At 41.8% G+C, this 26,324-nt stretch overlaps 1 protein-coding gene across 1 annotated transcript; it reads right to left on the reverse strand.

The window, feature by feature from the left end:
• Positions 1–8,777: 8,777 nt before the first annotated feature.
• Positions 8,778–25,710, reverse strand: LOC120019510 (histidine triad nucleotide-binding protein 3-like). Its single transcript, XM_038962806.1, has 5 exons — positions 25,163–25,710; positions 10,234–10,351; positions 10,056–10,125; positions 9,784–9,910; positions 8,778–9,118 (listed from the first exon to the last, which is right to left on the reverse strand). Exons 1-5 carry the CDS (start codon positions 25,229–25,231, stop codon positions 9,026–9,028), a joined length of 477 nt encoding a protein of 158 aa, XP_038818734.1. The 5' UTR covers positions 25,232–25,710; the 3' UTR covers positions 8,778–9,025.
• Positions 25,711–26,324: the final 614 nt, after the last annotated feature.

Raw genomic sequence — 26,324 nt, forward strand, 5'->3', positions numbered from 1 at the left:
TTCCTCCTTCCACACCAGAGGCTTCTTCTCAAACACTAGCTCATCATCCCTTACTTCTGACACACAGACATGTAAATAGAGGAACATTCCTAATAGAGTGTATGTGTGTACACCTGTATACCTGTGTATATTTGGGGTGGGAGCAGCAGGAGCCTCAAGTTGATGGGAGAGCCCACCTGCACTAGGCTGGCCAGGTGCCTAAACATGAACAGGATATGATATCACACAGGGAGAAAGATGACATGAGCAGTGTCCTGTATGTCCTGGGTTTCTCTGGTGTAGGACTTTGTGACAACTGCTGATGTAAAAAAAAAAGAAAAAAGAAAAAGGCCAGTAGCAGTGCCAACACTGTAAAGTGGCTGGGATGTCCTCCACTGAGTCCACCGTCTTCTCCACCCCAAACACCTCCACCGTCTTCTGTCTGCCGTCTGCACTACAGCTCCCTCTGGCCACACATTAACCACCCAACATGGTTAATACATGGTCAAATCAGACATAACCTCATCCCCAGGCTATTGCACACAGCGCATATAAACTTGGGATACTAACCATTCTAAGTTGGCCTTACAGGTGACCATAGAATTCCATGTGACCTATTGAGTAAAGTATTTGTCATCACTTCACTTTAGCGAATCACACGACTGCTAGGCGTGGCTCTGTGCTTGTGGTGTGCTAGTGTATGGGGAAGGTGTTGTGGGAGATGAGTACTTTGTAGCTAAGGCGAAACCCGATGCCTATGCACTGGGAGAATATATTGGCTAACGAAGGTCAAGATTGATGTGTTGGCCCACCAGACTCGTCGTGCATTTGGGCGGTAGTGTCTGGGAACGAGATTAAACGAGGCAACAGTAAACCTGTTGTCCCCCACGAATAATGAATTTAAATGGAATTGACCCCAACCCTGATGTACATTCACATACAGCACCAGTCAAAAGTTTGGATACACCTACTCATTCAACGTTTTTTCTTTATTTTTACTATTTTCTTCATTGTAGAATAGTGAAGACATCAAAACTATGAAATAACATATGGAATCATGTAGTAACCAAAAAAAGTGTAAACAAAACAAAAAATATTTTATATTTGAGATTCTTCAAAGTAGCCACTTTGCCTCCTTGATGATAGCTTTGCACACTCTTGGCATTCTCTCATGTAGATGAAGGGACATGTTTTCCGGGACATTCTTCCTCAGAGGGAGCTACAGAGAGGACACAGTCTTCCTCCTCACACACACAGTCTTGTACGACTAACCTTGTGGTGACACAAAATTCAGTCCCATTCAAAATCCTATTTTCCCTAACTCTAACCCTTACCCTAACCTTAACCCCAAAACCAAATCTTAACCCTAACCAAATCAAATTGATTTATATAGCCCTTCTTACATCAGCTGATATATCAAAGTGCTGTACAGAAACCCAGCCTAAAACCCCAAACAGCAAGCAATGCAGGTGTAGAAGCAGGGTGGCTAGGAAAAACTCCCTAGAAAGGCCAAAACCTAGGAAGAAACCTAGAGAGGAACCAGGCTATGAGGGGTGGCCAGTCCTCTTTTGGCTGTGCCGGGTGAAGATTATAACAGAACATGGCCAAGATGTTCAAATGTTCATAAATGACCAGCATGGTCAAATAATAATAATCACAGTAGTTGTCGAGGGTGCAACAAGTCAGCACCTCAGGAGTAAATGTCAGTTGGCTTTTCATAGCCGATCATTAAGAGTATCTCTACCGCTCCTGCTGTCTCTAGAGAGTTGAAAACAGCAGGTCTGGGACAGGTAGCACGTCCGGTGAACATGTCAGGGTTCCATAGCCGCAGGCAGAACAGTTGAAACTGGAGCAGCAGAACGGCCAGGTGGACTGGGGACAGCAAGGAGTCATCATGCCAGGTAGTCCTGAGGCACGGTCCTAGGGCTCAGGTCCTCCGAGAGAGAGAAAGGAAGAAAGAAAGAGAGAATTAGAGAGAGCATACTTAAGTTCACACAGGACAAGACAGGAGAAATACTCCAGATATAACAGACTGACCCTAGCCCCCCGACACAAACTACTGCAGCATAAATACTGGAGGCTGAGACAGGAGGGGTCAGGAGACACTGTGGCCCCATCCGATGATACCCCCGGACAGGACCAAACAGGCAGGATATAACCCCACCCACTTTGCCAAAGCATAGCCCCCACACCACTAGAGGGATATCTTCAACAACCAACTTACCATCTTGAGACAAGACCGAGCATAGCCCACAAAGATCTCCGCCACGGCACAACCCAAGGGGGGGGGGGGGGGGCGCCAACCCAGACAGGAAGACCACATCAGCGACTCAACCCACTCAAGTGGCTCTCACCGTAACATTCATTCTAACCCTAAACCCTGTAGAAATAGCATTTGACCTTGTGGGGACTAACAAAAAGTCCCCAGTTGGTCCAATTTTTGTTAAACACGTCCACACACACAGGTTAGTGCTTTCAGATACATACCCTCTAACAGAGCACATCGGGAAACACACACTCTGCTCCCTTTACCTCACGCAAAGACACACAACTCCTTACCTCACAGTTCCATGTCTATAAATGTTATTCTTCTATACTGAACATGTGTTGGATGTAAGGGACTATATCCAGCGTCTCTATGGAGAATGAAGATTCTACACACAGAGAGTCAAAGGTAAAGTCAGTTTAGTTAATCACACATTACACATTGTCCCTCTCTAGAAAAACATAGGGAAATATGTAATTATACTCTAGTATATACAGAGCAATACCATGCAAGGCAGAGAAGGGCAGCAGTGTTGTGCCTGCCTATATGTGTAGTGTCACTGTCAACACCGCCAGCTTCAATCGCACCCAGTGGTGCAGGTGTAGTGGTAGCCATGCATATGCCCACCTACTGCTCTACAGATATAGAGTATACTCACATTTACTAACATTTACTCACTAATTACCAATGAGCGTAATTTAATGATTTAATAAGTGAACAATCCATTTTAATTCATTTAATCTCTGCCATTATTTTTTAAATATTTTTTTATTTTTTAAATTTTTATCCCCTTTTCTCCCCAATTTTCGTGGTATCCAATCGCTAGTAATTACTATCTTGTCTCATCGCTACAACTCCCGTACGGGCTCGGGAGAGACGAAGGTCGAAAGCCATGCGTCCTCCGAAGCACAACCCAACCAAGCCGCACTGCTTCTTAACACAGCGCTCCTCCAACCCGGAAGCCAGCCGCACCAATGTGTCGGAGGAAACACCGTGCACCTGGCCCACTTGGTTAGCGCGCACTGCGCCCGGCCCGCCACAGGAGTCGCTGGAGCGCGATGAGACAAGGATATCCCTACCGGCCAAACCCTCCCTAACCCGGACGACGCTAGGCCAATTGTGCGTCGCCCCACGGACCCCCTGGTTCGCGGCCGGCTGCGACAGAGCTTGGGTGCGAACCCAGAGACTCTGGTGGCGCAGCTAGCACTGCGATGCAGTGCCCTAGACCACTGCGCCACCCGGGATCTCTGCCATTATTAAGTGGAGGGAAGGACCAGCTAAATCTAGCTACCTACACCATAGACAATTGCTGATAATTAATACTCACCTGATGGCAGAGAGAGGGTGATGGTCAAAACTTGGTATGTCAAGCCGTGTTAGCTGGAGCTGGCTAGCCTTGAACGATTATTGGACAGTGTACACACAGACGCACACACAGACACACACACACTTGTTTGATATGATAGCTATCTAGCTTTAGCTCGATGCTTCGTGGGTTTTAATGTAAGCTCCCTGTCTTGTCTGTCAGTAAAGCTACCAAGCATTGAAGGAAGGCAGCTAGCTAACTAACGTTACTTGTTGTTGGCCCATATTATAACTAACCTGGCGAAAGCTAGCTAGCTGGAGCGATAGTCAGGTAAGGAAGTTAGAGCCTTCAGTAAGCGAAATGTAAATATCGCTCTATATCGGTCAGCTACATTGGGGATCCAGCGTCAATGTCCTGCTCAAGGGCACGTTGACAGATCTACCACCAGGCCAAAAAACGTGAACCCGAACCCTCCCAAGATCCCCCCACAGTTCCCCAATAGCTGTCCCTCAATCATTCGAGACCCCTCCCAGCCCCCCACCAAGAAGAAAAAATATATATATAATTAATCCCATTCCCCACCCCCAAGAACCCCCAATGCACCAACAATCAAGAGAATGAACTAAAGAGAAAAAAGAAAAAGACAGATGAAAACAGCAAACAACAATGCAAAAAAAAGAAAAAAAGAATACATTTAAAACAAAGGACATCAAGGACAACTGAAATCATAACAGCGATGCCAACTGTATATGTTTGTGTGCATGTCTGGCACTATTACATGTATGTGTGTGATCTTGTTTGCGTTTATTTGAATGAGAGTGTTTGTATATGCATGTGTACAAACACCTGCACGGCATCAGCCTCAGGCAAACCGGCATTAGTTGTGAAAACACTGCCCCTCGGTGTCATTCAAACATACTTTTTATGATGCTTTATTTTTTTAACGTTTTTCTTTGACCATCATTCTATTTCCCGCACAGCAACTCCACTCCCACTTGTCTCCAATTCCACATCCCAACCCTCAGCTTCCCTTAGCCCATCCCATCTATCTCTGCTGGCCACCCAGCAGAGATACTTCTACTCAATCTTTCAACTATGCTGTGATGGTTAACGTACAATTTCAATCTATCTAATCGAATGTAATCCACAGATTGTGAGTTGAAGAAAAATACTTTTACTAAGAGTATTAGTATATTAGCAATTGATGGACCCGGTCTCTCCAGATATCCTAACAGTACTATTTCTAGGGTCAATTTTAGATCCATGCTATGCATTTTCAGCCATTCCTGAACCTGAGACCAGAAACAGGCTACCTGAGGGCAATACCAAAATAAATGGTCTATTGATTATCTATCCTCTGTCCTCCACTCGTTACCTGTATTAATGGCACCTGTTTGAACTTGTTATCAGTATAAAAGACACCTGTCCACAACCTCAAACAGTCACACTCCAAACTCCACTATGGCCAAGACCAAAGAGCTGTCAAAGGACACCAGAAACAAAATTGTAGACCTGCACCAGGCTGGGAAGACTGAATCCGCAATAGGTAAGCAGCTTGGTTTGAAGAAATCAACTGTGGGAGCAATTATTAGGAAATGGAAGACATACAAGACCACTGATAATCTCCCTCGATCTGGGGCTCCACGCAAGATCTCACCCCGTGGGGTCAAAATGATCACAAGAACGGTGAGCAAAAATCCCAGAACCACACGGGGGGACCTAGTGAATGACCTGCAGAGAGCTGGGACCAAAGTAACAAAGCCTACCACCAGCAAGGGCATTGAAGATGAAACGTGGCTGGGTCTTTCAGCATGACAATGATCCCAAACACACCGCCCGGGCAACGAAGGAGTGGCTTCGTAAGAAGCATTTCAAGGTCCTGGAGTGGCCTAGCCAGTCTCCAGATCTCAACCCCATAGAAAATCTTTGGAGGGAGTTGAAAGTCCGTGTTGCCCAGCAACAGCCCCAAAACATCACTGCTCTAGAGGAGGTCTACATGGAGGAATGGGCCAAAATACCAGCAACAGTGTGTGAAAACCTTGTGAAGACTTACAGAAAACGTTTGACCTCTGTCATTGCCAACAAAGGGTATATGACAAAGTATTGAGATAAACTTTTGTTATTGACCAAATACTTATTTTCCACCATAATTTGCAAATAAATTCATTAAAAATCCTACAATGTGATTTCCTGGATTTTTTTTCTCATTTTGTCTGTCATAGTTGAAGTGTACCTATGATGAAAATTACAGGCCTCTCTCATCTTTTTAAGTGGGAGAACTTGCACAATTGGTGGCTGACTAAATACTTTTTTGCCCCACTGTATATAGATAGGCACCTTTTATTTTGTCTGGTTTAGCATCCCAGATAAAGCAAAATATTTTCTGCTCAAATTATTTGAAAAACGGATCATCAGGAATAGGCAGCGCCATATGTAAGTGAGTAAACTGAGATATGACTAAGGACTCTCCATGGTTGCAGGATCTTGTCTATTTTTACAAGTGTTCTATTGAAATTCATTGTGGAGAGCTTATTTATATATTTTGTGATATGAATACCAAGTATGTCTACTTCACCATCAGCCCATTTTATAGGTAAACTGCAGGGTAATGTAAAAGTTTTATTTTTTTAAAGATCCAATACATAATATTGTACACTTACCATAATTAGATTTTAGTCCAGAGAGTACAGAAAAGTTAGCTAGATCTTCAATGAGACATTGCAGGGATCTAGCTTGCGGAATTAATATAAAACTTGATGCGTCGGCATACATGGACACCTTTGTTTTTAAGCCTTGGATTTCTAATCCTCTAATGTTGTTTTTGGATCTGATTTTAATAGCTAGCATTTCGATGCCCATAACAAATAGATATGGTGACAGCGGACACCCTTATTTAACTCCTCTTGACAATTCAAAATTATTTGAGAAGTAGCCGTTATTTACTGTTTTACACCTGGGGTTACTATACATTATTTTTACAAATGTTTTAAGAGAATTACCGAAATTGAAAAAATCCAGGCATTTATAAAAAAAAATTTAACCAGTTGTTAGACCTTTTTGCCTAAGCTTTTTATGTTTTTTGTTGTTGTTATCCCTAGTTTTGCTTAGCCCTGTTAATTTCTTCAATACCTAACATGTATTATATAGTAACGGTTGTATATCAATTACACCTACTGTAGTTGAAAAAAGCTTGTCCAGTTGTTGTTTATTGGTTTCACTTCTGTATTTCATCACTAGGTGGATACATTGACCACAGCACACCACACCGCATCCCTATGTAGCACATAGGGATGTGTGAAACTTACTCCTGGGTGCGAGCCTCGTGTGAGCAGAATCAGGAGGAAATGGTACTCGCTAAGCAATCAGCTTTATGTCAGTTATACCCAGCCTAAAACCCCAAGGAACAAGTGTCTTTCAAGCACTTTGTGGCAACTGCTGATGTAAAAAAGGCTTTATAAAATAAATGTTATTGACTGAAAGCTAGCCTATGCCTCCTCCTCACTGGTTCTATTATTCAGTAGTAAACATTGCTACACATTTTTATTTAATGTGATCACCTCCCCAGATATCAATTTTGTGCACCCAGTTCCTATAGGCAAAGGGGATATGTAGTCAGTTAACAACTTAATGCATTGAACTGTCTTAAATGCCTTCCACATTTAACCCAACCCTTCTGAAGAGAGGTGCGGCGGACTGCCTTAATTGACATCCACGGTGCCCAGGGTTAACTGCCTTGCTCAAGGGCAGAATTTTTACACCTTGCCGACTCAGAGATTCAAACCAGCAACCTTTCGGTGTACTGGCCAAATGCTCTTAACCACTAGGCTACCTGCCGCCCCCCTGTCCTTTACCATTTACATAGCTAGCTAGTCTACTGGTGCCAAAATTTGACTGCAGGGTTTCAGCAAATATAATTAGAGGTTTCCCCTATTCATCTATGGCAAAGACACTTATGGGTTTCTCCTTTCCTCGCTGTCTGCTGGGTGAATTCAATTTTTCTTTAACAGCACCCCTTTTGATTTGAACAAAAACTTCCATACATATTTGCCCATTATAGAAGTGCTCAGAAAGTTACTTTTTGGACCTGAATGCCAAAACATTCAAGAGATAAAGGTGTTCAAAGTTGACCTATTTTGCCTACTCCACCTTACCATGAGACATCCATGTCTTCATCACTGGAGAAGATAAACAGCTGAGATTGATATAATGTGAAAGCTTACAAATAGGGTTGTCAAACTATTTAATAAATTGATCAAGTATGAGCACCTTTATCTCCTGAATGTTTGGCATTCAGATCCAAAAAGTCACTTTCTGACCATTTCTTCCATGGGCAAACATGTATGAAAAGATTTGTTTAAATCAAAAGAGATGCTGTCAAAAAGTGATTGAATTCGAATGGGTTTACTCCAATGTTAGCTAGTTACTGGCTAGCTAGTATGGAACAAAAGGGGGGATGGGTCCTTTAAAACTCAGACGCAGTTGAACTTGTCATGTTAACACATCTGTCAGTGCTGCTGCAAAATGCAACAGTAGAGACATGCCAAATGGGAGTTGTATACAGTATATACATTTTTTTAATATTTGATTTATGAACATAGTCTGGCAGTAAATATATATTTTTAATGATATTGTCCAAAATTAACTAGCTAGCTAGCATTGATTAAACAAAAAGCATTTTGTATATATTGATGCTGTTACATTAACCAAACAAAAGGCTATTTTATATGGAAATCAGGATGACTGTCCGGGACCTTTAAGCTACCTGGTATTTTGTCAACCTGTGTAGATAAACTGGGTTGGTGCAGTCAACTCTAGTGAACCTATCCTTAAAGGTCTAATGCCGCTGTTTTTATCTCAATATCAAATCAGTTAAGTACCTTACTGTGATTGTTTTCCATTATTATTTTATTTTTCTAGTACTGTCTGGGAGTGTTCTGATCGGAAAGGGGAAAACTGAATATTAGCTATTATTGGCAGAGAGGTTTGGAACTCTTTTTCTTATTGGTCTATTAACTAATTTGCCTGGTGGTGCCACGAGGCAGGCCAAAAATGCATCTCACCAAAACAGGCTGATATTTTAGGGGGTCTTTTCAAACAGCTCTTACACTAAAATGGCATTATCATAATTTTCACAATTACACAGTATTATTCCAACCTCATAGTGTGGAAATATAGAAAACACAGGGAAATCCAATTTTCGACTGCACTGAGCCTTTAACTTGTATAAACACAGTATTTATTATGAAGTGAACTGATCAGGTTTATTAATTATTTAGTGAACTTCAGAGTAAAAAAATAAATGGAGCAGATGTCTTAATATACAAATGTATTGATATTCTGTATTGATATTCTTTTATACTATGTTTTCATAATTGTGAGTTTAAGACCTTAAATAACTAAATGTATCCATTAAAAAAGGTTTTAGCCCTTTTCGCTAAATTCTCCCATCTCTGACCCCGCAGACAGGCTGCACCTCATTCAGAGAGCCCTCTCCCACTGATGCATGTAAGCATCAGATAATGATCTGGATCCACTCCACTGACCAGGGTCCTGCGCAATAAATCCTCCTGCAGGAAATGTACATTTTACACTAATTGAAGACACATTATGTATGTGTACCTGTATATGAAAGTGTGTTCTGCAACTATACTGAACAAAAATAAACACAACATGTGTTGGTCCCATATTTCATGAGCTGAAATAAAAGATCCCAGAAATGTTCCATAGGCACAAAAAGCTTGTTAATTTCTCTATCATAGGCTTCCTCCAATGTTGTTTTAGAGAATTTGGCAGTACGTCCAACCAGCCTCACAACCGCAAACCACTTGTAACCACTCCAACCCAGTACCTCCACATCTAGCTTTGTTACTTGCGGGATCGTCTGAGATCTGACACCCAGACAGCTAATGAAACTGAGGAGTATTTCTGTCTGTAATAATGCCCTTTTGTTGGGAAAGACTTGTTCTGATTGGCTGGGCCTGGTTCCCCAGTGGGTGAGCCTATGCACTGCCAGGGCCACCCATGGCTGCGCCCCTGCTCAGTCATGTGAAATCCATTGATTAGTGCCTAATGAATTTATTTTAATTGACTGATTTCCTTATATGAACTGTAACTCAGTAAAATTATTGAAATTGTTGCATGTTGCATCTATATTTGTTCAGTATATACTGTATGTCACTGTGTGTGTATATCCTACTGTATCTGCTCTGAGTGTGTCAAAATTTGCACTCACTGTGGCGAACCTCCATGTGCCTGGTGTGAACTTGTGTGCCATGTCATCAGTGATCTCACTTGTCGGGGCGAGGACATGGAGGTGGAGGTGAGGTACAGAGATATATGGAGGTCTGTGGAACCCCATCCTGTAGAAGGACAGACAAGATCACTGAACCTACCAGACCAGCGACATACAAATACAAGCATGAACATACATGTTGACGTCATCGGTCTCTCTCTTTCACACTCACACACACACACACACACGTGCAAACACAGGATACTTTATACCTGATGTCATTTGGATTGGTAATGCCATTTTCCTGCAACACAGCCCTCCCCATCTCAGCCATCCTCTCAACTGCCACATAAACAAATAAATAATCAATTAACATTCAACTGTGTATATGCATATCAAAAATGAACAGTATTTCATGTAACATTAGTTATTGGATTAATCATTCCTCACCTAGCTTTACGTGCTCCTGAAAGAGAGAAAAGCAGCTCACTATATGTTTTTTTGGCACAACCAGGTAGTGATGTGGGGCAGCGGGGTTAATGTCCCGAAAGCAGACTAGTTCAGAATCCTGTAAAGATTAACAAAAGAAATGGAGACCTTCAATGGAGTATAGAAGAAGTTACCACTAAACACTGTTCTACATTTTGGGTCAGGTTTTCCGTTAGCCGGTAATAGCTTTAGCCCCTCCCCCAAAAATAAAAAGCCAATAAATAAAATTGGTGCCGGTGAATTGTCAGCGAGAAGAAAAAAAATCCCAATGCAAAATAATGCTTTTTTGCCTCTTCATTGATGTAAATACCAGTCAATATAAATGCATTTGACCGGTCATGCTTATCGGTCTACAGGTTAATTTGCATAATTTTGGGGAAATAAATTGGGGCGTGTGTATTTTTATTAGTCGTTATGCATCTTATTTATCACACGCGCACAGCATACAGATAGAGCCTACTTTGACCAGACAGCACAAGAGCTGCTGCTATATCTCCTCAAAAAGCTTATTTGTTGCTTCTGGATTGAAACATATTACTTTATAAGCCTAATCATTGCGCAACAATTCTAAATGCAATTGTGTATTAAAAACAGTCTTGATGGCCACGATTAAAAATAACTACTATTTTTATTTCTCAAAATGGTAATTGAAGCGCACTTCCCATTCGCCAAGTGCACAGGCAACGGTAGGCAGGCATCAGTGCATCACACACCACTTTGCAATGAACGGGAGGCAGTATGCATTTATAAAACATATAGGCCTACGTAACTGTTGAAATCTGAACATTTTACATCAATCAATCAATCAAGTTTATTTTATATAGCCCTTCGTACATCAGCTAATATCTCGAAGTGCTGTACAGAAACCCAGCCTAAAACCCCAAACAGCAAGCAATGCAGGTGTAGAAGCACGGTGGCTAGGAAAAACTCCCTAGAAAGGCCAAAACCTAGGAAGAAACCTAGAGAGGAACCAGGCTATGAGGGGTGGCCAGTCCTCTTCTGGCTGTGCCGGGTGGAGATTATAACAGAACATGGCCAAGATGTTCAAAATGTTCATAAATGACAAGCATGGTCAAATAATAATCAGGAATAAATGTCAGTTGGCTTTTCATAGCCGATCATTAAGAGTTGAAAACAGCAGGTCTGGGACAGGTAGGGGTTCCATAACTGCAGGCAGAACAGTTGAAACTGGAACAGCAGCAAGGCCAGGTGGACTGGGGACAGCAAGGAGTCATCATGCCCAGTAGTCCTGACGTATGGTCCTAGGGCTCAGGTCCTCCGAGAGAGAGAGAGAAAGAAAGAGAGAAGGAGAGAATTAGAGAGAGTATACTTAAATTCACACAGGACACTGGATAAGACAGGAGAAGTACTCCAGATATAACCAACTGGCCCTAGCCCCCAGACACAAACTACTGCAGCATAAATACTGGAGGCTGAGACAGGAGGGGTCAGGAGACACTGTGGCCCCATCCGATGATACCCCCGGACAGGGCCAAACAGGAAGGATATAACCCCACCCACTTTGCCAAAGCACAGCCCCCGCACCACTAGAGGGATATCTTCAACCACCAACTTACAATCCTGAGACAAGGCAGAGTATAGCCCACAAAGATCTCCACCACAGCACAAACCAAGGGGGGGCGCCAACCCAGACAGGAAGATCACGTCAGTAACTCAACCCACTCAAGTGACGCACCCCTCCTAGGGACGGCATGAAAGAGCACCAGTAAGCCAGTGACTCAGCCCCTGTAATAGGGTTAGAGGTAGAGAATCCCAGTGGAGGGGAACCGGCCAGGCAGAGACAGCAAGGGCGGTTCGTTGCTCCAGAGCCTTTCCGTTCACCTTCACACTCCTGGGCCAGACTACACTCAATCATATGACCTACTGAAGAGATAAGTCTTCAGTAAAGACTTAAAGGTTGAGACCGAGTCTACGTCTCTCACATTGGTAGGCAGACCATTCCATAAAAATGGAGATCTATAGGAGAAAGCCCTGCCTCCAGCTGTTTGCTTAGAAATTCTAGGGACAATTAGGAGGCCTGCGTCTTGTGACCGTAGCGTACGTGTAGGTATGTACGGCAGGACCAACTCGGAAAGATAGGTAGGAGCAAGCCCATGTAACGCTTTATAGGTTAACAGTAAAACCTTGAAATCAGCCCTTGCCTTACCAGGAAGCCAGTGTAGGGAAGCTAGCACTGGAGTAATATGATCAAATTTCTTGGTTCTAGTCAGGATTCTAGCAGCCGTATTTAGCACTAACTGAAGTTTATTTAGTGCTTTATCCGGGTAGCTGGAAAGTAGAGCATTGCAGTAGTCTAACCTAGAAGTAACAAATGCATGAATTAATTTTTCTGCATCATTTTTGGACAGAAAATTTCTGATTTTTGCAATGTTACGTAGATGGAAAAAATCTGTCCTTGAAACAGTCTTGATATGTTCGTCAAAAGAGAGATCAGGGTCAAGAGTAACGCCGAGGTCCTTCACAGTTTTATTTGAGACGACTTTACAACCATCAAGATTAATTGTTAGATTTAACAGAAGATCTCTTTGTTTCTTGGGACCTAGAACAAGCATCTCTGTTTTGTCCGAGTTTAAAAGTAGAAAGTTTTCAGGCATCCACTTCCTTATGTCTGAAACACAGGCATAAGGAAGTGGATAGTAGATTGACATAGCCTAGTGATTTTGCTGTCCATTATTCTAACATATGCGGTGCATGGGTTTCAAGTTTGGGGAAGCTCATTTTCACCATAAAAATGCACCTTCATAATAAAGCATTCCATGCATCCTCACATTTTCAGACTTATGTAAGATAGTGTAACGGCAGCCTTCCCTCTATTCACTATAAGAGAGGGTGAAACAGGGATCGGACCAACACGCAGCGTAGCCAGTGCTCAACATGTTTAATTAAACAAAAACAGTGAACACTTACAATGAACAAAATAACAAAATGTGGCAAACCGAAACAGTCCTATCTGGTGCAGAATACAAACACAGAAATAGGAAACAACCACCCACAATCCCCAACACAAAACAAGCCACCTATATATGATTCTCAATCAGGGACAACGATTGACAGCTGTCTCTGATTGAGAACCATATTAGGCTGGACACAGAAACAGACTAACTAGACACACAACATAGAATTCCCACCCAGCTCACGTCCTGACCAACACTAAACAAGCAAAACACATAAGAACTCTGGTCAGGACGTTACAGATAGTCTGTCTATTATTCCTAATGTGACTAGATTGGATAATCAGAATTTAGGTTAATAATATAACTCAATCACTGTTTGCAAAAAAATATTGTTCAATGCAGGGTGTGGTGTAGAGAAGGCCTGGGCTATATCACAGGAAAACACATTTCATGCAATTCTATTACATTTTATATGACTATGTAACGGGGTTGGTTATGTTTCCACTTGCCTCTAAAGAAATGTGTATTTAATGTTCAAGCATTCTTATTGGTTAGTTCAACTCTGATGACAATAAGGTGTGTTGTGATTGGCCCCGCTTGCAGATAGGGGGAGATCGCGAACGTCAGGTCTTCCCAGTAGGAAAATGTGATGCAAGGGGTAGGTCACCTTCTGAATACTGTTTTCTATTTTACAATGTGTACAAGTTTGCTGTACGTTACTGCTTTATACATGTGTGGGTATATGGTACCTGTTAGGGATTGAGGGGCTTTCTGGGATGTGCTTTGGCATATGATTGCTGTAAATAAGTGTGTTAGCTAGCATACACCGATGTCATGGTCACATAAGCCACTGCTAACACAGTTGTCTTCATGCTACAGATTTTGCCATCGACAGCCATCAATACTGTTAAGCCCTGCACAACTAACATGCTGTTTCCCATTTAACAACATGTATTTACACATGTTATATTTTGTATTGTATTTTTGTATTTTGTTCGCCCAGTAGGAAAATGTGATGCAAGGGATTTTGCCATCGACAGCCATCAACACTGTTAAGCCCTGCACAACTAACGTGCTGTTTCCCATTTAACAACAGAAATAAATGATGCTCAACTGGGACCACTGGCCGAAGTGATTTATTTTGAGAAAACACAACGCATGGAGAGTACATTATACATCTGTTAAAACTAGAAACATTCTAGAAGAAAAAGAAACGCACACCTATTTAGGCGAACAACAGCTGCTTGACAACACCTTTTACAAACCGAAACCACTTTACTATTGTAAAGTGGTTGTTCCACTGGATATCATAAGGTGAATGCACCAACTTGTAAGTCGCTCTGGATAAGAGCGTCTGCTAAATGACTTAAATGTAAATGTAAATGTACAAGAAACTCAGATGTGACCCCACTTCTCAATTTCAGAATACTATCTTAACTGTCCTAGATGGGTATTTAGGTTGTGGTCAGATAACCAAAAAAGAACATGACTTTTTGGCTATTCAACACCCTAAAATTGCCACTTTCTATACTTTGCCGAAATTACACAAGAATGTTACAAAACCTCCAGGGCGCCCTATTGTAGCGGGCATTGATGCAGTAACGGCCCCTCTTTCTACTTTTGTTGACTTTTTTTATTAGACCACTCGCAGAACAGCTCCCGCTCCCACTCGCAGAACAGGTCACTTCTGAGTTTCTTGTAAAAGGTGTTGTCAAGCAGCTGTCTATGACACTCATTTACATAAGCTGTCCTATCCATAAGTACAACCGACCCACCCTTGTCAGCAGGACGAATAAGGACTGAGGTATCGGATTGTAAATCAAGCAAAGCTTGTTTTTCATCCTTATGTAAATTGTGGAAAGATTTGGACTCCTGTTTGTTCTTAAGGAGTTGCGCAACATCTTTTTCAACAAGTCTACAATATGTCTCGATAGAGTGATTGCGATTGGTTGGAGGTATAAAATAACTCTTGCTTCTAAAAGGAGTCGGAGTATGTGCAGGTGAGCAACATACTGGTTCAATAGAAATGTCAGGATTAGGGGAGCTAATTTGTAGGCTTGTGTGGTCTTAAGTGAGTCTATGATCGTATGCTATCCATTTGTATTTATTGTATGTTGCTCTTTCTATGCCATTTTAATATGAGAAATTAACCAATGATATTAGGCCACTCTTGGCCATGATTACAGACACCTGTGTGTCTTGACACAACTAGAAACATTAGCAGAATATATTTTTAATGTGACAAAAATTACAGGGTAGTCTACTCTGGGCCTATTAAAAGGGGAAACGCAAATAGAATATGACATCCATCTAATCTGGAGGAGGAAAATATTGTCCAAAAACAAATAAAAGTGGCACAAAAGACAATCAATATGCACACTCAACGGGGATATGGCAGATGTTCTCCGTGGGTGCCAATACGATAGGCTAATTTTTGCTCAATTAAATTGAAATTTTTTATAATTAAAAGACAGATTGGAGTCTTTTCATTGTCTTCTAGCTACAGCAATAGCCTTTTCGCTTTCCAAATGTTTTTCCCGTGATTGTATTTTTAAATATTGAGATGAGTCTGGCTGGGTCTCTCTGCTTTTCACTGACAGTCACAACTCAACAATAATATATTTGGTATTTGCAGTGCGCTTTGCACAAATTGCCCCTTCCGACTGTAGGAGCAATCCGATTTAAAACAATCGACAGTAAAAAAAAGAAGCTGATGATCATCATTACTACAAATCATGCTTTCTGGTGTATTAGCCTATTTTGAATGATTGTATTTATTTCTGTATAGACTAGAGGTCAATCGATTAATCGGCATGGACAAATAATTAGGGCCGATTTCAAGTTTTCATAACAATCGGTAATCGCCATTTTTGGATGCCGATTACATTGCATTCCACGATGAAAATGCGTGGCAGGCTGACCACCTATTACGCGAGTGCAGCAAGGAGCCATGGTAAGTTGATAGCTAGCATTAAACTTATCTTATAAAAAACAATCAATCTTCACATAATCACTAGTTAACCTAGTAATATCATAAACCATGTGTAGTTAACTAGCTTGTCCTGCATTGCATATAATCAATGCGGTGCCTGTAAATTTATCATCAAATCACAGCCTACTTCGCCAAACGGGGGATGATTTAACAAAAGCGCATTCGCGAAAAAAAGCACAATCGCTGCACGAATGTACCTAACCATAAACATCAATGCCTTTCTTAAACTTCTTCTGGCTGCAAGCCCGAGGCCGCCCACAATATGACAACAGCCAGCTCAAGTGCAGGGCGCGAAATTCAAAATATATATTTTTTTAATATTTAACTTTCACACATTAACAAGTCCAATACAGCAAATGAAAGGTACACATCTTGTGAATCCAGCCAACATGTCCGATTTTTTAAATGTTTTACAGCGAAAACAGCACGTATATTTATGTTAGCTCACCACCAAATACAAAAAGGACAGACATTTTTCACAGCACAGGTAGCATGCACAAAGCCAACCTAACTAACCAAGAACCAACCAAACTAACCAAGAAACAACTTCATCAGATGACAGTCTTATAACATGTTATACAATAAATCTATGTTTTGTTCGAAAAATGTGCATATTTCAGGTATAAATCATAGTTTACATTGCAGCTACAATCAGAAATTGCACCGAAAGCAGCCATAATAATTACAGACACCAACGTCAAATACCTAATTACTCATCATAAAACATTTCTGAAAAATACATAGTGTACAGCAAATGAAAGACAGGCATCTTGTGATTCCAGCCAATATTTCCGATTTATTAAGTGTTTTACAGCGAAAACACAATATAGCGTTATATTAGCTTACCACAATAGCCAGAAACACAAGCCATTTCCCAGTAGCAAAGGTTACCGATCGTAACAAACCAGTAAAAGATATATAATTTTTGACTAACCTTGATATTCTTCATCAGATGACAGTCCTATAACATCAGGTTATACATACACTTATGTTTTGTTCGAAAATGTGCATATTTAGAGCTGAAATCAGTGGTTATACATTGTGCTATCGTAGCTACTTTTTCCCACAACGTCCGGATATTTTTCGGACACTTTTTCTGACACACTACTAACACACAACTAACTAAAAAATACATGTTGTATAGGAAGTGATAGATCCATTAGTTCTTAATGAAATCGCCGTGTTAGAATTCTAAAAATAACTTCATTACAACATACAGCTTCGGTATAGCTAGAGTACCCAAAAGCTGGGCGCCGACGACTAGTTCACATGTACGACAGATATATGAAATAGCATCATAAAATGTTTCCTACTTTTGCTGATCTTTCATCAGAATGTTGGACAAGGGGTCCTTTGTCAAGAACAATCGTTGTTTGGATTTAGAACGGCCTCTTTCCCTCTCAATTTAGCAAGCACACTAGCCAAGTGGCACGAATCTCTCCATGTCAACAAACGGAAGAGAACGGAATACGGCAAAACTCCCGAAAAAATTTCAATAATCTGATTAAACTATATTGAAAAAACATACTTTACCATGATATGGTCACATGTATCAAATAAAATCAAAGCCGGAGATATTAGTCGTCCATAACGGCAGCTTATCAGAAGGCAAATCCAGGTTCCTTCTCGCGCCTTCCTGAAAACAGGAAATGGGTGACACGTCATTCCAAGAGCTTGTATTCCACTTCAGACCAAGATAAACACTCAATTTCTTCTCTCACCGCCTCTTGACATCCAGGGGAAGGTGTATGAAGTGCATGTATACTAATACGTATCATGCCCATTTATAGGCAGGAACTAGAACAGAGCCTCGATTTCAGACTTTCCACTTCCTGGTCAGGAAGTTTGTGCCAAATGAGTTCTGTTTTACTCACAGATATAATTCAAACGGTTTTAGAAACTAGAGAGTGTTTTCTATCCAATAGTAATAATAATATGCATATTGTACGAGCAAGAATTGAGTACGAGGCCGTTTGAAATGGGCACCTTTTATCTGGCTACTCAATACTGCCCCTGCAGCCCAAACAGGTTAAAATCAATACACAGAAGTATATTTTTTTAAACTTGCATATTTAGTTAAAAGAAATTCATGTTAGCAGGCAATATCAACTAGGGAAATCGTGCCACTTCTCTTGCGTTCATTGCACGCAAAGTCAGGGTATATGCAACAGTTTGGGCCGCCTGGCTCATTGCGAACTAATTTGCCAGAATTGTATATAATTATGACATAACATTGAAGGTTGTGCAATCTAACAGCAATATTTACACTTAGGGTTGCCACCCGTTCGATAAAATACGGAACGGTTAAGTATTTCACTGAAAGAATAAACGTTTTGTTTTCTAAATGATCGTTTCCAGATCAACAAAATTAATGACCAAAGGCTCATATTTCTGTGTTTATTATATTATAATTAAGTCTATGATTTGATATTTGATAGAGCAGTCTGACTGAGCGGTGGTAGGCGGCAACAGGCTCGTAAGCATTCATTCAAACTTTACTGTGTTTGCCAGCAGCTCTTAGCAATGCTTGATTCTTAGCAAGCGCTGGTTATGACTTCAAGCCTATCAACTCCTGAGATTAAGCTGGCAATACTAAAGTGCCTATTAGAACATCCAATAGTCAAAAGGTATATGAAATACAAATGGCATACAGAGAAAGAGTCGACGCGTCATAATTCCTATAATAACTACAACCTAAAACTTCTTACCTGGGAATATTGAACCACCAGCTTTCATATGTTCTCATGTTCTGAGCAAGGAACTTAAACGTTAGCTTTTTTAAATGGCACATATTGCACTTTTACTTTCTTCTCCAACACTGTGTTTTTGCATTATTTAAACCAAATTGAGCATGTTTCATTATTTATTTGAGACTAAATAGATTTTATTTAGGTATTATATTAAAATAAAAGTGTTCATTGTTCATTCAGTATTGTTGTAATTGTCATTACTAAAAATAAATAAATATATATATACAGTTGAAGTCGGAAGTTTACATTCACTGAGGTTGAAGACATTAAAACTCGTTTTTCAACCACTCCACAAATTTCTTGTTAACAAACTATAGTTTTGGCAAGTCGGTTAAGACATCTACTTTGTGCATGACACAAGTCATTTTTCTAACAATTGTTTACAGACAGATTATTTCACTTATAATTCATTGTATCACAATTACAGTGGGTCAGAAGTTTACATATACTAAGTTGACTGTGCCTTTAAACAGCTTGGAAAATTCCAGAAAATTATGTCATGGCTTTAGAAGCTTCTGATAGGCTAATTGACATAATTTCAGTCAATTGGAGGTGTACATGTGGATTTATTTCAAGGCCTACCTTCAAACTCAGTGCCTCTTTGCTTGCCATCGTGGGAAAATCAAAAGAAATCAGCCAAGACCTCAGAAAAATTATTGTAGACCTCCACAAGTCTGGTTCATCCTTGGGAGTAATTTCCAAACGGCTGAATGTACCACGTTCATCTGTACAAACAATAGTACTCAAGTATAAACACCATGGGACCACGCAGCCGTCATACCGCTCAGGAAGGAGAAGCGTTCTGTCTCCTAGAGATGAACGTATTTTGGTACGAAAAGTGCAAATCAATCCCAGAACAACAGCATAGGACCTTGTGAAGATGCTGGAGGAAACAGGTACAAAAGTATCTATATCCACACTAAAACCGAGTCCTATGTCGACATAACCTGAAAGGCCGCTCAGCAAGGAAGAAGCCACTGCTCCAAAACCGCCATAAAAGCCAGACTACGGTTTGCAACTGCACATGGGGACAAAGATCGTACTTTTTGGAGAAATGTCCTCTGGTCTGATGAAACAAAAATAGAACTGTTTGGCCATAATGACCATCCTTATGTTCAGAGGAAAAAGGGGAATGCTTGCAAGCCAAAGAACACCATCCCAACCGTGAAGCACGGGGGTGGCAGCATCATGTTGTGGGGATGCTTTGCTGCAGGAGGGACTGGTGCACTTCACAAAATAGATGGCATCATGAGGGAGGAAAATTATATGGATATATTGAAGCAACATCTCAAGACATCAGTCAGGGAGTTAAAGCTTAGTCGCAAATGGGTCTTCCAAATGGACAATGACCCCAAGCATACTTCCAAAGCTGTGGCAAAATGGCTTAAGGACAACAAAGTCAAGGTATTGGAGTGGCCATCACAAAGCCCTGACCTCAATCCCATAGAAAATTTGTGGGCAAAACTGAAAAAGCGTGTGCGAGCAAGGAGGCCTTGTTGTGGTAATTTCCTGTATTACTAAATGATCAGAGTTTACAAACCACACACAAGTCAGAGTTATATTTTAAACTCCATCTTTAATTATATGAGCTTCACCATAGCCATTTTGACTCTCAGATCAATTCAGTGTCTATAAATGAATTCTCTGAGAGTCCTTACAAAACAATTCTTAGTATCTTTTATAGAAAGATACACCCCTCTCAACACACATGACGAATAACAGATCTTAGGAACATTACAAATAACCTTTTACTTGAATGAGGAGTATCCCATCCAGATAGCATTAGCTACAAATTATCATTCAGTTTGGTCTCTTTAGACGAGATTCTAATCTCGTTCTTGGTACCACTTAGGACCAAAACATTACCTCATCCAATGGCATATATCAATTGTCAATTCTAGATACTCCCATCTCAAATACACCCCCTCTTCTCCCCACCCTGGAGAAGCTCACTAAGGGGATTGAACCTCTAGGTCATATACTATCTCAAGATTCATCAACACATCAGAGGGGTAATAAAATGATTCCAGACACTGCCATACTCCTCCCCCCAATGGGAAGAGAAGGGAGTGACTAGCGTACAGACATAGTGGAGCCCTTCTCCCTTTATGATTATCTGCATATTATGAAAGTAAATAAAACATCTTATTTATCTATGTTACCTAACTAATTCAGATTCAGCTACGACAGCCTACAAACCTGACTCAGTTACACCAGCTCTGTCAGGAGGAATAGGCCAAAATTCACCCAACTTATTGTGGGAAGCTTGTGGAAGGCTACCTGAAATGTTTGACCCAAGTTAAACAATTTAAAGGCAATGCTACCAAATACGAATTGAGTGTATGTAAACTTCTGACCCACTGGGAATGTGATGAAAGAAATAAAAGCTGAATAAATCATTCTCTCCACTATTATTCTGACATTTCACATTCTTAAAATAACATGGTGATCCTAACTGAACTGAGATAGGGAATTTTTACTAGGATTAAATGTCAGGAATTGTGAAGAACTGAGTTAAATGTATTTGGCTAAGGTGTACGTAAACTTCCGACTTCAACTGATAAATAAATATATAGAAATAAATAGGTCGATTAATTGGAATCGGCTATTTTTGGTCCTCCAATAATCGGTACCGACGTTGAAAAATCATAGTCGGTCGACCTCTAGTATAGACAGTAAGCTATTTAGGCTATATCATTTTGGCAATTTAATTCAATTTCCTTCAGGGGAAAGCTTCCCCTAGCCTTATGGACGCGCCGCCTATGTATTCTAACATCTTCAAATTGCTCATCGGAATTCGGTAAGAATGACGCATGCTGTTGCATCAGAGTTGCATGTTCTGTTAAGATAAATTACCATAAACTAAATGTGATTTCTGCCATTCTGAGTACCGTGGGTGTAACGGTTTCTCTCCTCCTCTTCGTCTGAAGAGGAGGAGTAGGGATCAGACCAAAATGCAGCGGGTTGTGAAGACATGATGAATATTTATTATTTAACAGAACGACGAAACACGAAAACTCTTTAACAAACTACAAAACAAATAAACGACGTAGACTGACCTAAAACATGAGAACTTACAAATACACGAAGAACGCACGAACAGGTACAGACTACAAACCAACGCTACAGTCCCGTGTGGTACGAACATACATACAGACACGGAAGACAATCACCCACAAACAAACAGTGAGAACAGCCTACCTTAATATGGTTCTCAATCAGAGGAAACGTCAAACACCTGCCTCTAATTGAGAACCATATCAGGCAACACATTGTCTGGCGGAAGGCTCTGGCTGCTCCTGTCTGGCGGACGGCTCTGGCGGATCCTGTCTGGCGGGCGGCTCTGGCGGATCCTGTCTGGCGGGCGGCTCTGAAGGCTCGGGACAGACGGGCGGCTCTGACGGCTCGGGACAGACCGGCGGCTCTGACGGCTCGGGACAGACCGGCGGCTCTGACGGCTCGGGACAGACCGGCGGCTCTGACGGCTCGGGACAGACCGGCGGCTCTGACGGCTCGGGACAGACGGGTGGCTCTGACGGCTCGGGACAGACGGGCAGTTCTGGGCAGACTGGCAGTGCAGGCGGCTCTGGGCAGACGGGCACACCTGTAGGGAGGAGACGGAGAGACAGCCTGGTGCGTGGGGCTGCCACAGGACCCACCAGGCTGGAGAGACCTACAGGAGGCTTGATGTTAAGAGGCACCTGAAGGACCGGGCTGTGGGGGAGCACTGGAGCTCTGGTGCGCAGCCTTGGCACCACTCCCCCAGGCTGGAATACTACTCCAGCCCGTACGCTCCAGAGTGCAGGCACAGGTTGAACCGGGCTGTGGATGAGCACTGGAGATCTGGTGCCTACTACGCGCACCTCTCCCTTAGGCTCCACTCCCACATTTGCCCGGTACGAGCGGAGCGTAGGCATAGGACGCACTGCACCCTCCCAACGCCCCGGAGACACAGCACGCAGAGCCGGCGCAGGATACCCTGGACCGAAACTGCGTACCGGAGACCAGACGCGCTGAGCAGGCACAATACGCCCCAGCTGGATGCCCACACTCAAATGACACTTTCGGGGGGCTGCCTTATAGCGCACCGGGCTATGGGCACGCACTGGCGACACCGTGCGTTTTACCGCATAACACGGTGCCTGACCAGTGACGCGTTGCTTATAATAAGCACGAGGAGTGCGCTGAGGTCTGCTACCTGGCTTAGCCACACTCCTCTCTAGCCCCCCCCCCAAAAGATTTCTGGGGTTGCCTCTCGTACCTGTCGCGCTGCCGTGCTGCCTCCTCATATCGCCGCCGCTCAGCTTTCGCTTCCTCCAGCTCAGCTTTGGGGCGGCGATACTCCCCAGCCTGTGCCCAGGGTCCTTCTCCGTTCAAAATCTCCTCCCATGTCCAGGAGTCCTGGGATTTCTGCTGCTGCGGTCGCTGTCCTTTTCCCCGCTGCTTGATCCTTTGTTGGTGGGTGATTCTGTAACGGTTTCTCTCCTCCTCTTCGTCTGAAGAGGAGGAGTAGGGATCAGACCAAAATGCAGCGGGTTGTGAAGACATGATGAATATTTATTATTTAACAGAACGACGAAACACGAAAACTCTTTAACAAACTACAAAACAAATAAACGACGTAGACTGACCTAAAACATGAGAACTTATAAATACACGAAGAACGCACGAACAGGTACAGACTACAAACCAACGCTACAGTCCCGTGTGGTACGAACATACATACAGACACGGAAGACAATCACCCACAAACAAACAGTGAGAACAGCCTACCTTAATATGGTTCTCAATCAGAGGAAACGTCAAACACCTGCCTCTAATTGAGAACCATATCAGGCAACACATTAAACCCAACATAGAAACACAACACATAGAATGCCCACCCAGCTCACATCCTGACCAAAAAACAAAGGATTAACACAATAACTAGGATCAGAACGTGACAGTGGGCCACATTTTCCGAACGGTCACTCTGATACTGACCAACATCACACGTGCACTAGCACTCAGTGCGCACAGGGTTCAGTGACGATGTCATCATGTCATCCAAAAACATGGCAGACCTAGCCCCACAGTGGAGGTGTCATAATACCCACAAAACATAGCGGTCAGACAGAAAAACGGTTCCAATAGTTTTTTCCAGCATTTTAAAATGAGGTCTGTGTTTCGTGTAGGCTTACCTTAGCACAATGTTTTGATAACCATGTAAATCTCTCTTGAACAAGGTGACTTTTATCAATATATTCTGCTCTATTTACTCTGAATCGAAAATGCTAATTACCATCAAAGTAGACATCATCAATCAATCAAATGTATTTATAAAGCCCTTCTTACATCAGCTGATGTCAAAGTGATGTACAGAAACCCAGCCTAAAACCCCAAACAGCAAGCAACGCAGGTGTAGAAGCACAGTGGCTAGGAAAAACTCCCTAGATCTATCATGTAAAACAACAAATCCCTACGAGCTCCTACATCTTCTCTAGCTGACACCTTTGCTAACAGGTAGTGTCAATTAAAAACTTGCACAAGACAGTTCACAGAATTGTCCATTTAAAGAAATGTAGCCATTTTATTTATTACTATGGTTTAGCTAGCGTTAGATAGTTAATCAATCGATTCTTACCTTTACCTCGATTTGGCAGTATCATCTAGATCATCATGGCATTTGTAGGTCTTTATGATAGCCACATTAGCAGCTAATTAGCGTTTCATTTTGGGGGGTGAATACAGGTGAATATATTGATAAAAGCCACCTTGTCCTAGAGAGATTTACACGGTTATCAAAACGTCATGCCAGGGTAAACCTAAACAAAACACAGACCTTATTTTAAGTGTTTCTAAAATCCCCTATGGGAAAAATGAATGGTGGAGAAACAATGGGAACCATTTCCTTGTTTGACCCCTAAGTGTTATGGGTATTATGACTCCTACTGTGGTACTCTGTTGGATGTATATAAAATATAAAATGTTAATATCTTCGGCTGTGTGTGATGAAAAATGATTATTTGAATAATTAAATTAATGTTTTGTGCACAAAAATGACTAGTGTGTCTTATTAAGAATTTTCACATCTCTATGTGGACGTTTATGGAAATTGTCTTTCTGGGGGGAGTCAGATAACTACAGTACCAAAGCAAAAAAGTAGCAGCAGCCGAAACAGTGTTTCTAGTCCCGAACCCTGACTTGACCGTGAAATGCTTGCTTACGAGCCCATCCCCATGATATATTATTACCTGTTTAACAATTTCCGTGTCCTTGTCTTGGTTTTTAGCAATCATACAGAACATGCAGGTGTCTTCCATGTCGCTGGATAAATTACTTTGTGCGTCGCGCTGTTCTCAATTTAGCCGGTCCGGCTCCCGAGATCTATTTCCTGATGGCAGCCGTTTTCATTTTACCGCTTCTGTAACGCGTATGTCACAGATAGATCAACGAGATAGATATTTTACCAAGCATCCGCGTGGCGTTTCCGTTCACTACCAAATTTAGCATTGAGAAGAAGCCCAGTGGCCAGCAGTGGGAGAAGATGGAAGGAGATTGATTTTGGACGACATTCTGCAAATTTTCTCATCGATGAAACATTTGATCTCAATACAGTTTTCTGTTCCCAAAACTAAAATCTGTTTTTAACAGAGTGGACAAAGTTTTGTAGACTTTGCCAAAATATTTTAAAAATCACATTGTTTAGGAGTGAAAAGGCGAATTAAGTTATTCTACACGTGCACTTCACGGAAATATGGAGATGAATGCTCGAACAGGCAAATAGGATCTCGCTAGCTCGTGCTTGACTCTGCCCACCTCCTTACTTGTTCCGCACACTATGACTCATTTGTTCGCATTGGAAACGAAAGGATGTGGTCTATCTTGGTTTAGTTATACAAATCTGTGGATATGTTGAGATGACGTAGTAGCTCTAACGGTCCGTCTGCGTTGTATAGCTCCCATATATCATGGTGATACTGTAGTGTATACAGTTGCGCTTTCAAGACAACTTAGAACTCGGGGAAAAAACGAGATCTGTGTTCGTATACTCATACTAACGTACATTGAGTATTTAGTATGCTTATTGGTCACAGTATGTATATAGTTAGTATGCCAAAACTTCCCGGATGTCGTATTACATTAGCCAAAATACGGGCTGCATTCCAAACACTTAAAAGACACACCCTCTCCCCTCAGCTCTCAAATGAAGTTCTGATGACGTGTCATGACGTCTGACGAGTTGACACTTGCAGGCAAGGGGCGAGGGACGAAACCTAGCTTACTAGTTAACCAGATATTCATATCACTACACTGTATTTGTCTTCTTATTTTTATCAGGTTATGCAACGTTTTGAATTCAATGCACTAAATACTGTATCTCTAAATGCCAGGGGTTTACGGAACATAACTAAA

Source organism: Salvelinus namaycush, chromosome 24 (assembly GCF_016432855.1).
Source record: "Salvelinus namaycush isolate Seneca chromosome 24, SaNama_1.0, whole genome shotgun sequence".
Lineage (NCBI taxonomy): Eukaryota > Metazoa > Chordata > Actinopteri > Salmoniformes > Salmonidae > Salvelinus > Salvelinus namaycush.